Source organism: Nipponia nippon, unplaced genomic scaffold (genome assembly GCF_047370975.1).
Source record: "Nipponia nippon isolate SJK-2023a ecotype South Korea unplaced genomic scaffold, ASM4737097v1 scaffold_4, whole genome shotgun sequence".
Taxonomy (NCBI): Eukaryota; Metazoa; Chordata; class Aves; order Pelecaniformes; family Threskiornithidae; genus Nipponia; species Nipponia nippon.
In genome coordinates, this window is record NW_028262358.1 from 33824374 (window position 1) to 33840436 (window position 16063).

The 16063-nt window shown below is 40.0% G+C and overlaps 1 protein-coding gene across 4 annotated transcripts in view; it reads right to left on the reverse strand.

Moving 5' to 3' along the window:
- Positions 1-16063, reverse strand: part of ZFAND3 (zinc finger AN1-type containing 3) — a 188815-nt gene that overhangs the window by 61762 nt on the left and 110990 nt on the right. For all 4 annotated transcript variants that reach the window (XM_087777314.1, XM_087777313.1, XM_087777312.1 and 1 more), the window contains one exon: positions 5398-5568. In XM_087777314.1, the coding sequence (XP_087633440.1) occupies positions 5398-5568 (171 nt within the window). The remainder of the gene's footprint in view (positions 1-5397; positions 5569-16063) is intronic.

Consider the following 16063-nt stretch of genomic DNA (forward strand, 5'->3'; position numbering starts at 1 on the left):
TCCACACATTCAGCACAGCGAGGCAGCGCTCTGGCTAACTGGCAAAGTTAGACTCTCCTTTCCTGACTCAGAGTCTTCCCACTGTAGAGGCCACTTGTGAATGTGCATCCCTTCAAATCAAGAAACAGACAAACATCAATACTTGCCAACCTCTCAAATAAAAATTGCAAAACAACACGCTTTGCTTTCACCCGTGCCCGAGGTTAGTAGTTACTGCAGAGTCTCCGTCAAGCGTGGCGATGAATACATAACTGTTCCAGTCTGCCTGCATCCTGGGAAATTATAACTTGTTACAACACAGCCTAGGCCAGTAAATCTCCAAGAAAATATTTTCTGTCCACACAGACAAGAAATGCTGCTAACAACTCTTTGATCGGATTGCATCACAACTGAGCAGTTATTTTTTGATATAGTCTGATCAAACTGGAAGGTTTCAACATCTTCCCATCCTATTAAGCATCTACTCTGGCCAAAGAACACAAAAACCGTGAGATTCCTACCTGAGAAGCACACAAACAAATCAGCACCATCTCTCTAAGGCACTTCTACCGGAAGCTAAAGCTAGGCGTCCTTTCCAGGGCCCGTTATCTTGCCCACCCCATTGATTGCCAAGAGTTCTGGCTAGGTGGAGCCTGAGCTACAGCCGTGTGGCCTACAAAGAGCAAACCATTCTACACCAAAGCTGCTGAAGAGCTGGCACATTGTGCTGTTCTAATTGCTGACTAGGACTGGATCTAACATGACAGACATGGAATTCCTTTACTGATCATCTAGCATATCCTCGTCCGACTTGCGCAATTCCAACAATATTAAAGACCGCTACAGATTTCTGTGTGTTGGCTTTACACAAGTGATATCAGAACTACTTTTTGCTGTAAAATACTGAACTTCTGCCATAAAACTAAGCTATGCTTTCTGTGCAAATAATTTCTATGGCTTAGAATTTTACAGCTCAGTATCTTTTACAAGCGTACACAACTTTATTTAGTAGTGATATACATCTAGTCAAGTAATTAAGACAAGGCCCATAAATTTATAGTGTAATTTTCAAATAAGCGACCTGTCTTCTTCTAAAATACATTTCCAGAACTCTGTGTTATATAGCTACTTTAACTCACAAATTCGCTGCCCCTAGTTTTAAAGCAAGTCTGTGGTAACACCTGCTTATCACATCACTGAACTGACAATTTTCAGATCAAGGATCACAGGCGATTGATTTTGGACTGCTTACACTTCCAGCAGAAATGCTGTAATAGAATGTAACTTGAAGAATATGATTCCTGTAATTCCTTGATGATATAACTGCCTACTAAATATGATATTAAATGAATACATTATTTCAATACAATCATTATCCATCGTAAGACACTAAAGGTCCACCCAAAACTGGAGAACATCGCTGGCTGGAAAACGTGCCTAGTGTAACTGTCATCTAAAAACGTTTCACAGGAAGCTGGTTTTATTCTAGTAGTGTTGATTTAAAGGTTATCCAGTCAGAGAGGCACAAAATGAGAATTCATTTTAAAATTTCTCTTTCTCACTGAAGCTTGCAGAGTGCATCAGCAATTAACAATTCCTATCACTTCTCCCAGTTCGCCATGTGAAAAGGCTCAGAACTCGTCTTACAAATTGCTCTTTTGAAGATCAAAGGGAAGCCGAATTTGTCTGCGTGTGCTCTGGATGAGTTTGTAATTTACTGGAACTTTCAGAGGAGGCTCGGCAGCACGCTTGTTTGACAGCCCCAGGGTACAGGATTCAGGGGAGCTCTGTGACTCTTCCCTTCTGAGTTCCTTCCTTGCCTTTAATTGGCACCTCATTAGAAATTAATGAAAATGACATCCTCTGTTCTTCCTGCTCCAGGCACAGAACACTACAAAAAGGCCCATCACAATTCATAACACATTCAACTTATATAGCAATGGCTCTTAAGCGTTATTTATGAGATGTGAATTTCTTGTCAGCAGTTAATAACTTGTGCAGAGTGGAAGCAGAATGAAAAAAAAATTTGAGAGTATGCATGTAAGTGTGTATGAAAATAAACAAATCTTTCTACAGCTGAAAAATGTTGTGTTTTAATTTGAAGAACCATTACTGGAACTCCCTTCTTAGTAATGAACTGTTTTTCTTCATGGCAAAGCCCTGCAGCACTGTCAAATCTGTCTAAAATTCCATGTAGTGTCAAGGGAACGAGCTCAGCAGCATCACCTCTCTCAGGACAGGTCTTACAGGAGATAGTAGAGCCAATACAGCAGTTTCCCAAGGATCTCTGAATCTGGTGTAAAGAAGCAGCCCACTCACTCTGACTCCTTTTAAAAAGGTTGTACCCCACTGGACAAGTCCCAGTTACACTGGGTTAATATCTGCAGGTATATTAAAACATTGTCCAGTATGTATAGGTTTTTCTTGCTATTGTGTCTCACTAAAAATCTCACTGGAAGAGTCATGAGGACACATCAGCAAAAGAGGAGATGATTTCCAGTACTTTTAACATTAAGACAAGACGATGGGTAACAGCAAACAATAAAATTGCTGTTCTGTGGAGTCTTAAAGAGTTAATCGGGATTTTAACAACAGTGTTTCAGACACAGCTTTGGAACAACATAATATTTATGTGGTTAATCCTTTTTCCTTACAACCAAGCAAACACACACATTTGTCCGTCTAAAGACTGTGTCTGCCTTTTTATTGATTCTATCGGAATTTCTTTTAATGTTTAAAGTTAAGGTTTTTTCCATGTTTTTTTCCCATTGCTTCAGTTAAGGATTAAGATGCCAAGAATTTAATAGCAGTGGTCCAAAGTCCAGATCAAACAATGTTCTACCTTGACCATTACTTCTGAAAAATATACATGCTGCTTTTACACCAGTTGATTATATTTCTAACATTTCCAGTTAAACACTCATCATTACCTGTGCTTCACATTATGACTAAAAGGATAACCTGATCACACATAGATTTAGAAAACATTTTAAGTGAACAAGAATTTCAACGTATTTATTCTGTCCCATTTCCCATCAACCCTTCCCCAGGCTTTTTGATCTGGCTTGTCATTCGTGACCTAAAGCAACCTCATTTTTACAGACAGTAGGGCAAAGTTTGTGAGAATGGTTTCTAAGGCATCTTCTTTAAAAATGATAAAAGCTACATGCTGATAAGTATTGGTAAAGCAGTTTTGGTGACGTGAAGCTGAGGTGACCTGTGTTGCTCAGTGATAAGGTTTTGTTTGCTTCTTATTAATATTACTATTAGAAGTAAGTAGTGCAGGGTATGCCTGCTTTCACATCATGAGAGCATTTCATTATAGATAACACATGTACTGAATACAGTATTAACGAAACATTACAGCTGCACAGATAAACCAAAGATCTCCAGTCTTTTCAGCCGTGTTGTAAACATGGAAATAGACTCCTGCCTCTCACTTCTCTCATTAAATGTTGGAATCTAAATGTTTATTATACATCCTTTAAACTATATAGGATGCAATACGTAATGTAGGAATGCAAATTTTCATTTCCTCACTTATTTCTGAGGAACTCAGAATTTTTTGTTTCATATTCATGTTTTATGAACATATTTTATGAAGTTTAATAGAATTATTTCCATAAAGCTCTATATATCCAATCGAAACAATTTAAAGAATAATTCCTACAACATTTATATTGCAACAATGTTGAATTATGGAACCACTTCAAGAAAACTTGAGAGGAACCAACTAGATGTATGTGTCATCCAGTTTATGGAAAAAAAAAAAAGCAGGTCTTATTTTATAATTTTAAAAACATTAGTAATTAATGGAAGGACTTTTAAAAAGTTGCTTTCAACTTCATTGCTCTTACATAGCTCCAATTTTGCAGAATGCGGGAAAGATTAATGATATAACATAATCGCTAAGTCATCTTTTCTCCAGTTCTTCCCAAACTTGTAAAACTCTCTTGCTCCCAATATTAGGGAGGATTCTTCTATTTCAGTCAGGAACCTGTGAGCAGCCTCAGTCATTTGATACGTGACAGCAGCAGACCAAGAGCAGAAACTCCTGCCTCTACCATGCTGAGCAGAAAGAGCTGTGCCAAACTGTGTCATTGATAGTGAATTTCTTCAGTTTGATACTTCACAGTAACCAGACGCATGATTTCCGTAACAAGAATTTCAACATTACAGCTTTTGATTTCATCTTTGGTGGCTTCACAGGTAACGTATATCAGTTCTATGGCAGTGCTCCAATATCTGAAACAAAGCCTGTCTCATGTCCGAAAGAGGACAACAGTAACCTCTAAAGGCTGCAGACAGACAGGCGCTGAAGAAAAGAACAAAGGATAACATGGAATCTTTGCAGCTTTCTATCGCTTCTCTTCACTTGATATTAGGTATTCAATATAGAATTCATTAACTGGGTCTTTGTAACTAGCTTAGCCAATCCTTTCTCTTCCCACTGCTGCTCAGAAGGACATGCCTTCCATCCAGAAAACATTTTAATACAACGTTCTACATTTCACAGGTGCAATGTGAATTGCACCTATCGTCTATGCCAATGCTTTGGAAATGACCCCCCTGCTGAGACACGATAAAGTAAACAAACTTCTCCAAATGTATCAATACAAGCATGGTCAGAGAGCGCAAGCGTAAGCTTTCAATACACGATTATATGAAAAAATAATTAGCATAATAAAAACTACCATGTGCATTATCACTGGCTCTGATGAGCACATTTAAGCCAGTTATGAACACAATTGTTCCATGAAGGAGAGAGCATCTCCTCTGGAGTCTAGTCACATTAATTATTATTTCAGAAAGATTATTTGCATGTAATACGAAACCCCAAATTAGCTGTCTGCATGAGATTATCATCCTCAATTCAATTAGCTGAACAGTGCCATCAACTTCGGAAGGCCAGGTTGGATGATTTTAAGTGCACGGTGAACAGCAAGTCTTCTCCCCCCTAACAGCTAACTGTGAGAATGAAAACATTTTCAGTTAGCGGTTTTTTTGGTTTTAATTTTTTAATAATAACATAATTATAAAAAGCAGAATGTAGATGCTGACCTATGTTCCTTTAAGCTCTGTAAAAACCTTGTCATCTTTGCATATTTACTGATGTGCTTTGTGTTTCTTCTCCTGTCAAGTGGGTATGACGCTCTCCCGCCGTACAGGGACTTCTGAAGCTAAATTCATTAACATCTGAGATCTCTTGAGACAAGGCAGTACATCAAGGCCAAAGTTTTAAATGGGAAATTAGACAGGAACTAATTATAACTTTTTGCTACCAGTGGAAGCTATAGCTTCTGTTTAAAGTATCTCTGAAAGATACAAAATGCAAGTGTTCCCTGTATTTCCACCTCTGATACAGATCCGAGCACGGCTGTGTTAGAAAGCTGGACGCTACTGACAAACAGTACTCACCACAGCGACATGATCCCAGTTCCTGCTGTACTAGCTCCAGTTTTGTTTGGCACTGGAAGCATCGGCGTCTACTCTTCTGTTTGGATCGACTGGTTTCTTCAGGCCTGTCATTACTGTCATCCAGTAGCCGTGGCCGTTTCACAGGAGAAGCCTCACTCTCCGACTGTGAATCTGTTGTATTCACAATAAATATTTTAGGAAAAATATTAGAACTTCCTTGCTGAGGCATCCCTTTGGGAAGATTGAAGGTATATTGCTTTCAGCTGGGGTCACCACCAAGCAGCGTGATACTTCCCATTCTATCACGTATACACATTTTCTTACCAATCAAAATGAGCATCACGTAAAGGACAAATTATCTTTGTTCCCTATAAGAACCCCTCCTGCTGGTGGTACTGAATAGAAAATGAACCGATTAGCTTCCTCCCAGCCGTGGCTGGGTCATGACAGATACACGTAGCGTACACCACCCTAAACAATTGCCGGCTTCATCTGTCATCTCATTTAGTTTCTCCTCTGCACCTCCTTCGTTCTCCCTGCACAAACTGACTGAAGTGGGCTGCTGCTGAAAAACAGCTGAACACGGGTTCGACCCATTTCCTCCCTGGGCAGGAGGGAGATTTTTAAGGCACAGCATGTAAACTCTCTCTCTTACGACTGAAGGCGGTACATGAAAGCACCATACTGTGCTTCCCTCTCTTTCCGCATGGACAACAATTTAAATGTAAATGAGTACACACCAATAGTACAAACCCAAACAAAATAAGCCCAACCTGTACATGCATGCTATAAATTCAAAGTGCTCAGCTATTTTTAAAGAATTAGTCAGAATAGTATTTGCATTAATAACTTTTTAAATTTCAGCCTAGAAGAAAATAGTGTGTGGAAAACCCTAAGTAGTTAAATTTCAGTAAAGTGTTACTTCAGGTAGTGTAGTGCCTCCCCCCCCCCCCCCCCCCCCTTTCTTTTCTTTTACAATGGAGAGTATGTTGACCAGGGCTCTAGAGTAGCACATGAAAAGCACATTACCAACTGGAACATGGGATGCCCAAGTCTTATTTTCGTGGCATGTTACAGGCAGTGGATTTCAGTAGATCACTCTGCAATCTGAGTCAGGTCAGGCTAGAAAAGACATTTTCCCTTCCCAAATGTGTGCATAGCGGAATCAGTTCTCTATGTCTTTTTAATAGAAGCTGCAAATAAATTTCATCCAAACTGTACTAAAAATTAAATTGTTTGTAGTAGTGTGGCAAGGACAGTAACTGCTGAGAGCCATTACTGCAATCAATCAGCGTTCTAGTGCAAGATGGTGATCAAGGGCAAAAAAAAAAGCATTAGTTCAGTTAAATTCATTTTGAAAGGACATTAATTCAACACATAAAATATCTTTTTGGCAGGACGTAGCCTACTGAACATGTTTTTACCTTTAAGTTTCCATTGCATGCTTATGGAAAACATGTCTACTTTGTGTTAGCTGTCCTGGATTAGCCATGAAAAGATAACTGCCATGGCTAAAACACTGTCCATATCCTTGTTATTTCAGTGATCTTGTCGGATCCACTGCTTATCAATGCCATGCCTTTCCTTGACCAAATATCTAATGAAGTCAGTCTAGCCAGCCTCTCCCTCCGGGGTATGCTCTATTAACTTTCCCTGGTTCCTCACACGCAGTATACACTAGCCCACTTTTCTTACCTGTGTTTCAGACCTTGTCTCACAGTGTTTTTCCAGTTGTTGGACTCAATATTACAGCCATTACAAATATACAACTTGGCTCACTTGGGTCTACTTTATTTCTGTCATACTGCTCTTAAGATATGCTGAAAATGCGCCTGGCTTTTCAATAAGTACAAAGTCCCCGCATCTCACATTTAATACAAGTGAGCTGCTTTCTGCACAGTATACAGGTGATAAGTTTTTATTAGGGTGCAATAATTTTATCTGATGTGTGCCTCAATACAGCCTTCTTTTTGATCGATGTCACAGATTACAACTTACACCTTACAAAACACATTTATTGGGCCTAAACCAACATTCAGTATGTAACGTACTCCACCTCTGCATGCCTGGCTGTGCAGGAGCCTTGACAAGGAAAAGTAAGTAGCGCATAATGAATTAATACAGTTATGGAACAACTAGTCCTGTCTTAAATTAAATCTGTGCAGATGATGATCCAAGAGAAAGATCCTCTGAACAGACTGCAGAGATCCCGCCTCACACTCCAAGGCAACAGTCCTATCACACAGACAGATGCTTGTTTTCAAATGCCTAGTACCTAGAAAAGCAGCCTAGCCTTGAATGTAGTAGCATGCACCCTTCAACAGGCAGCTTGCATACTGTAACCTGGCTGATTCAGGGTTCTGTAGCAATCTGTTCCAGCCCACCTTGTTGCCAAAGATGGGGAAATACAGGATTTGTAGTTTATTCATTACTCAGAAACAGATAAACTGCTATTTTGAAATAGCTGCCTCCCACACATCTTTGCTTCAGGAACCATAAGCCGTTCTGGTACTTCTCAGAAATGAATTTGGCATTCTGAATTAAGCCAATGGAAACCATGGTGGTCTGCTGACAATAAAGTCCAAATAAGGGGTTCGTGTGCATGAGTCAAGCAGTGTCTAATCAGTTAATGAAGCCGTGTGCCTTAATGAGAAAAACAGCTACTCCATGTCAGGCTAGTAGTCCTATAATTAAAATATTTAATTATACATTTCCTGTTAATTGGTAATGACTAATTGAATATTAACACAAGTTGGTTAATATGATAGAAATGAAAATTTATGTATCTCATTTTTAAAAATGCATCTCTTTGCCATAAATTAAACAGTGTTAACACCGAGGTAAACTTAGCCTGACTCTCAGGGAGAGTACCAGCTATCTGATCACTGACTGCACAGCGCCTTGAACACGCGAGCACAAGCTAATGCTCGTTACAGAACAGACCAGGAGAACACGTGCTTACATCTTCTCACGGGCAAGTACAAAGAGCAAGGAGAAAGCACAGCTTAGAAATCAGAACTTTTAGATTCAGTCCTGCATCCATTTCTTCCCGATCACGTTGCCTTCCACGATACTGACACAAGCAATACAGGACACAAAATAAATCTTCCAGCACCTGGAATCTTGCAACATTAAACTTCAGAGATCTGACAGCGAAAGGAAATTGTCATGCATAGCTTTACTACCCGGATTGCAGAAAAACCCTAGGAACAGGGTGAAGTGCTGCAACTGGACTCGAGTAAATCCTCAGTGTGAACTATTAAACAGTCAAAAATGGCTACAGAGAAGAGGATTCATTCAGCCAGTGACTGACAGTGGCTTTCCTTGGAAGGATGGTTCATGCAACAAGAATTACTTCTTGCTTCACTTTTAAGAAACACTTTCCACACACAACAGCATTACACCTAAACCAACAAATACCCAGTCTGAGACAAAAAAAAAAAAAAGAAAGAAAGAAAAGAATGCTTTCCTTTTACCTGCAAATGTCAAAAATCATAAAAAACTTTTCTGTAAAAATGAAGAAAAATGATAGAGATGAGACATCCCCAAAATTTCACAAAGAAATTGCTCAGCAGAGTAACTGCCATTGCCACTCTCCCATTGCAACTTTAATTCAGAGGAGATAAGGATTCAGAGAAATAAGGATTCTTCTAATCTATACCTGATGATGGGAAATTCTTCTAATTGTGATGACTCTACCAAACTCCCATTTGAAATAAGAGAACAAAGTAATTCAGCTGAGGAAGGCTGAAACTGGAGGCTTATCTGGAAACAATGCGCAGAGTAGTGTTCTTAAAAATTCTGTTACGCCTTGGACAGAAACTCATGTTTGTTCCTTACTGTCACTGTTCTCGTCTTCATTACTCATGTTCTCCCCTCAAAATTTTCCAAATAAATGGTGTTAGGACTGTCAGAGCTGAATCCCACTCTCTTACTCTCCTGCCATGGAGGAGTTTGCAGGTGCAGGCACATGGCTTCACTAACCATCGTGCTGGCTCTTTCATGGCATTTTGGGGAGGGGGTGGGGAGCTCTAAGCCCAGCAGAGACGTGGGCTGAGAAAATGTAACAGGGAAGGAGGAAGGAAGGAAGAGATGGGAGAGCAGCAAGAGAAAGAGAAGGCCGCCTCTGCTGCCACTTGCTTCAAGAATGAGATGAATCTGTTTAATCTCTGGTTTGATGACAGCTTTTGAGGCGCTTAGTCAGGATTTTTTTCTTTTCCTAAAGAACCCATCACAGTGACAGACTGACATTTGTGATCTCAGCTGCCTGTGCAAACACCAGTAAGAGCAATAATTAATGAACCCTCAAACGTCACTGCCATCTCCTCTGAAACTATTTTAAAAGGAGCTTGAGCTGCTAAAACCTCTGTCCACAAAGAAACAGTCACAGCCAATAACTACATAATAGGCATTTACTAAAGTGTGCGCAATATCTTCTTGCCAGTTTCTAGGGGTTTTTTTTTCCTTTCATTATTCCATTTTTAGATGAGGGATTACTTAATTCCCTGGCATGTTGACTATGCATTAGCAATTTCATCTAGAGGAAACTCCCTCTTTACAAATCTTTCCTACCACATTTACCAGAATCATCATTTAAAATCATCTCCACTACTTCCAATGAACCCAAAATTAACACAGTTGTTCCAAAACCCATTTGCTTGTTGACTATTAATGAAGAGATGGAAATTCAAGATTAACATTTTATGAGCCAAGTTTGACAGCTGTGACCACCTCAGTTCCTCCCTGTTGCTGCATAATGCTGTGGAAACAGTTGTTTTGAAACGCGGGTATTTACGTCCAGATGAACATCTCATCCCCTCACACAACCAAGACTGCATCTCAAAGCTGCGTCAGAAACTTAAAGCGCCCATCTCTTGGAAGCACTCATGCTCATAAGAAACTCATTTATTTTGTGAATTCACCTCAATTTTTCTTAAAACACTACAGACAGATGTCTCAAAAATTCTTAAATAAACCCTTCAGTAACATTTAACCACACAATCTGTTTTCTAGTATCATCACACTGCCCTTAACATCACCATTCACTGATTTATTTCCCCCCCTGCATAGAGTTTAAAAGCAACTGCACTAAAACTCGTTGTCCCTAAACAATGTGGAGTGGAGAGACTGTATAGGAATGGTCCCGGTGGAACTCAAGTCCTGTCAGCCCCTTCTTTGCCTCAGGAGGCTCCCTCTGAAATCACTCTGGAGACTATAAATAACCCCCAGAAGTTGCATTACAGAAGTTATTATTTCTACGTCAATTACCAAAAGCATTCAAACAGTAGTTGTTTCCAGCCCTAATGAGTAAAAACAACCAGCCAAACAACAACAAAAAACCCCCAACAACTTTTAGCTTAGCTGTTTGAGGCACGTAATGGAAAGAGCTGCTGCAAGCCGTTTCAAATGTGAAACATTACTGATGTGCTTCAAACTCTGCCAGCAAAACTCTCCGTCCCCCTTTGCAATAGAAATTAAGAAAAAAGCTTCCGTTACAGACAGTGACTTAAAATGTTTGGGTTTTTTTTATTTAATGAACACTAAAAAACAGTGAAAAAAAATTTAGCATGTGTATTGCTTTGAGTGCAAGCATTATTTTTGAGCTCAACAACAGCGTGGCGTAATTTCCCCAAAATGAGCTGGCGCGCATGACGTGTTGCAAGGAAAGAAGAGAAACTCGTGCAGCACCAAGCACTTTGCTAGCATAGTGAGAACAGGCATTTGTAAAACACAAAGATGAACGCTCCAGAGCAGTACAAAACTTGTGTACGTGGCTACCTGACAGCATGTCTTACAGCGCCCAAGTACAGCGTTACGCTTAAGCAAATACCCTGCGTAACGGCGTAGGGCTGTGGCTGAGCTACCGCAGCTACCGCAGCCTCGTGCTCCAGCTGACTTGAATCCCGACAACCTGAAACACAGGCAAGGCAAGGTGGGTCCCCTGGCCACTGGTCACCCCCAGAAGGCAACCTGGCCTGATGCGGAGGGGAGGTCAGCCACAGCTAAAGGGTACTTCAACAGGGGCACAGATTTGTGTCGTGTCACATGCCTATCCCCTCCAAGTACTAAGCTGCCGGTTTTCACAAAACCTGCATGTGGGATTGGTGTGTTCAAGACCTTGATACCTTCGTGAAATTTGATTAAAATAATCCAAGAGATTCAGAAGTTATTGCAGGACAAACTATGGGGGCCTTATTTCCTTAGGAAACCAGGCAACTGCCCCCCTCCCCAGTGGTTTACATGCATCAACCTAATTTGTGTTTCTTATCACCAAGCTTCAAAACTTAACACGCTCTAGTTAAAATTTTATATATGCGTGTAAATGAGTATTAATGCATGTATTACTGCTGGCATACAACTTCAGGAAAAGAGAAAAATGTGGGAGCATAACCATATAATTTTAGTAACATTCCGTTTATGTATAAGAAAACACTTTTTTACTGTATGGGAGACCCGACGCTGGCACAGGTTGCCCAAGGGGGCTGTGGAGGCTCCATCCTCGGAGGTGCTCAAAACCTGCCCGGACACGGCCCCCAGCCTGCTCTAGGTGACCCTGCTCTGAGCAAGGGGGGTGGACCAGGCAGTCTCCCGGGGCCTGTTCCACCCTCAGCCGTTCTGTAATTCTGAGATTCGGGGGGGGGGGTGGGGGGGGATTATTATACACTAATTCCTTCTTATCTCTCACATTTTTTGTTTTCCTCTGAACCTGTGTTGTTGGTACTATCATCCATCAAAAAGGAAGTATACTGTACTGCAGCGTAACTTAATGAGGCTATTAACTACCATCTCTAATGAAATGGAAGAGACTAATCTAGTGCCAGCAACCCAGATGAATGAAAACATTTTTCGCATTAAATTTTTTTTAGCAGGGCCTGTTTAGCAGGGCAGGACAAGGCGGAATGGTTTTAAACTAAAAGAGGGTAGATTCAGACTAGATATAAGGAAGAAATTTTTTTACAATGAGGGTGGTGAAACACTGAAACAGGTTGCCCGGAGAGGAGGTAGGTGCCCCATCCCTGGAAACATTCAAGGCCAGGCTGGATGGGGCTCTGAGCAACCTGATCTAGTGGAGGATGTCTCTGCCAATTGCAGGGGGGTTGGACTGGATGACCTTTAAAGGACCCTTCCAACCCAAACTATTCCATGATTCTATGATAAATGCACATTGAAAATTGTATGACAAATAGTGAGCTACATAGGCTACTGCATGCATTTTAGCTAAGTTATGATTAGAAAAAGCATGAAGATGCCTATTATCCTTTCTTGTCAATAAATTTCATAATTGCTAAATTAAGTGAAAAGCTAATTAGTTTTCATATCATATTTAGGTTCCTGTACTACATCTGTTTTATAGTTAAATTCTCGCACTACTCCCCCCTGCACTCTCTGATGTCAGCATGTCTTTAGTTAATGGAAATGTTCATTTCTTTCTCATTTTTATTATATACCCAATTGATTCAAAGAAGTACACATTTAAATGTATTCAGGCACCTGTACTGCACAGTTCCTTTGATGGATTAACTTTGGGCATTTCAATTAGTTGAAACATTTCCTAAGGCAACAGCCACCCCTATTGCTGCTGACGGAAAGAAGGACCTCGTTTATTTAGAGGAGTAGGAGAAGGGGGCTCCTTTCCTGAATTACACGAAGGGGCCAAGTCTGTAAACCTCCGGAGCCCACGACAACGGATGAGTTTGTGGAGAGCGAGCAGGCTGGACAGCCCTGCTGAGCACTCAGCCGGGTGCTCGCTGCCCATCTCTTGCTACACGGGTAAACAGCTGAAGAACGTGTTTAAAAACAGCGGCTGACAGCAAAACCATACACAGCCAGCCACTACCAGCGTCTGCAGGCACGAGGCGGAACTCCCATTGTCTTGATTACTGGGGGCAATTTATGCAGCGTAGAAGCTTGATACCGTTCTAAGCATGTTAAGGGAAGCTGGTTTGGGTTTTGTTTTGGTTTTGGGGGTTTTTTTTTGGTTGTTTTTTTTTAAATAGCTGACAAACAGCATCTCAAGCCCTTCATATATTCAGACTATTATAAAGAACGAACCTTGAAAAGGCCAGAAGAGAAAAAAGGCCACAATGCTAAACTCACTAGTTTTCAAAAAAATATTTTACAGGTGTCTATTTGAACTTATTTTCTCGTTATTAAATTATGTATTTTAGCAGCACAGGGTTAGGGTTGGGAGAGGGACAAAAGCAGATTCTGGTGACAGTTAAAGTTGGAGAACAAATGATATCATCAGTGGGCTGAATACTCAGAACAGGATTCTTAAGCGAAGGAATAATGCACACAGATAGCAAAGTGGAAGAACAGAAACACAAGGAGGAAGAAAAAAAAAAAAAAAGCTGTAACACAGGAATATACCTGATGAAAAAGTTATGAAGGCAAATCATGAACATCCTGGCCATTCCACAGCACCTGAAGGCTACTTACTAGTATTCAAATATGTATATTTACATATATGAATGTGCATGCACAGACACATACAAATAAGCTTACACTGGTTCTGATAAAATGGGAAATTCGAAAGCATTCAGCAATATCAGTTTTGGTTTTGCTGACTTTACTGAGAGCCCTCTTATGCTTTCTGAAATTCTCTAATATTGGATTAACAAGAATAGATAATGCTATAAATATTGCATATTTGCTAGTCAGCTCAAGAGTGCATAAATAAGCGGCGCTGCTCTGCTTCAAAGCCCTAGTAGTATACTCCAGCTATGTCCTCATCCATCAGATGGTATACAGCATTCAGGAAGGTAATTCTTCAAACTAATAGCCTAAAACCAGTTCTATATAGAACCTACTTGCTCTGTTATTTTTCATTCATACACTGAGTTTTTCTTGGTACACCCTTCCCCCCATTGGTGTAATGAGGGTTTTCCAAGGCTAAGACACAGACTGAGAAGAGGAATTGTAAAGAACTCTCGCCTGCTAGCACTGAAAAAAATATATATTCTCAATATCTACCTTTCAAAAAACTTATTTGTCACTAACTGCAGAGCCTCAGTGATGCCATTAGCAACAGAAATCTTGCAATGAGAGACTATAATTCCAAGGACTGTAACTGATTAATGTTAAGGAAAAAACCTAAGAGCTCTTGTATTTTGATAAAAATTTTACTGAATGCATTAAGAGTAGGTTCTGAAATGTACGGCTAATCTATCTTCAAAAGCCACTTGGTTTTGATTCAGTTATTTTAAATAAAGCTTAAAAATCAGTTTATATTTTGATTGTGTTACTTTTTCTAGCAACTTTTTGGGGGGAAAAACAACCAGCTCTGGCACAGAAAACAATTTCTCTACACCTGATTGCTCTCTACGATACACCAGAAGTCAGGAGGTTTACTGGGCAGTTCTTACTGTTTTGAAAGGAGATATTAGGGAAGCATCTACGCTAACCTGAACCAAAGACCAGGTCTACACAAAGGGAGAGGCAGAACAGATCAGTGAAACTCAAGAGGATGGAACTGTACATGCACTGCCTCGCACCTTACATCCAGCTCTTTTTCAACCCTCTTCTGCCCCAAGATGTTGGTCTCATTCGTTATTCCCTGAAGTTTGTGTTACGGAAGGTAATTTGGAACAGGAATAGGAAAAAGAGGTAACTTGTTTGCATGACAATTCAGTGAAGATACAAATATTTATAAACCCCTCACGAAGATACACTTTCCCCCGTGTGTGCTCAACAGACTTGAGCATACTTTCAAGAGGCTCTAAAATTACTTCCATATATGTTTAAGGTCCTTATGAAAATTAATATCTAAATGGAAAATAGTGGAAACTTGTACTTAACAGCTGTCTGATGCTCACTGAAATCTTTAGTCAGAACAGAGGCCTTCACCAAGAGTCAGATGAAACCTTTGGGGCACTGCCCTCACATCAAAAAGTACAGCAGTAACAGGTTCATGGATTAGCTCCATGCATGTTATATGTGTTTTAATTTAAGATAATTAAAAAAAAAATAAAAAGCAAATATAAGTGGTTATATGTTTTAAAATATATTTCAGGCCAGTTATTTAATGCTGACCTTGTTAATACAACCTCCGGTGCAATAAAATAACAAATTTAAAATGATAAAAAGCTGTGTCTCCTTTGGTAAAGCATACCCGCAAGAAAGTTGTCTGATCTGTACAGATCAGATTAAGGTGTTGACTGCAACACACTGAGGTAAAATCAATTCAATTCTTCAGGCTGACAGGAGCAGAGTTCCTCATAGATTTTGAAGTAGTTAATGATCTCAGCTATTCTTTGCGCCATTCTCCATATTGTCTTGCTATTGGGCAAGCCCAATCGAAATTAAAGCAGACCCTAAGCTCCCCCAATACTTTCCCAATATACATTTTTATTAACTTTTAGGAAGGGTTTTGTAGCTAGGAAATGCAAGACGTAACCCTGATTTCTTTACCCTTGAAATTAATGGAGATGCAGTTTATTTAAAGTTAGGAGCTGCAATTTTGTTATTTGGGAGCGGCTTTCAAGCAGTCTGTGGGTGGATGCTGGTAATGAAACAAGGAATTCAGAGCTGTAGGGAGCATAATGTCAAGTAAGCTTAATAGATGTATATTCTCTAATAATAACTATGTACCTACTGTCAAAGGTCAGTTAACTGATCAAAGAGATCCTGATAGTTCTAAAAACTAAACATGGCATGAAACCACTAA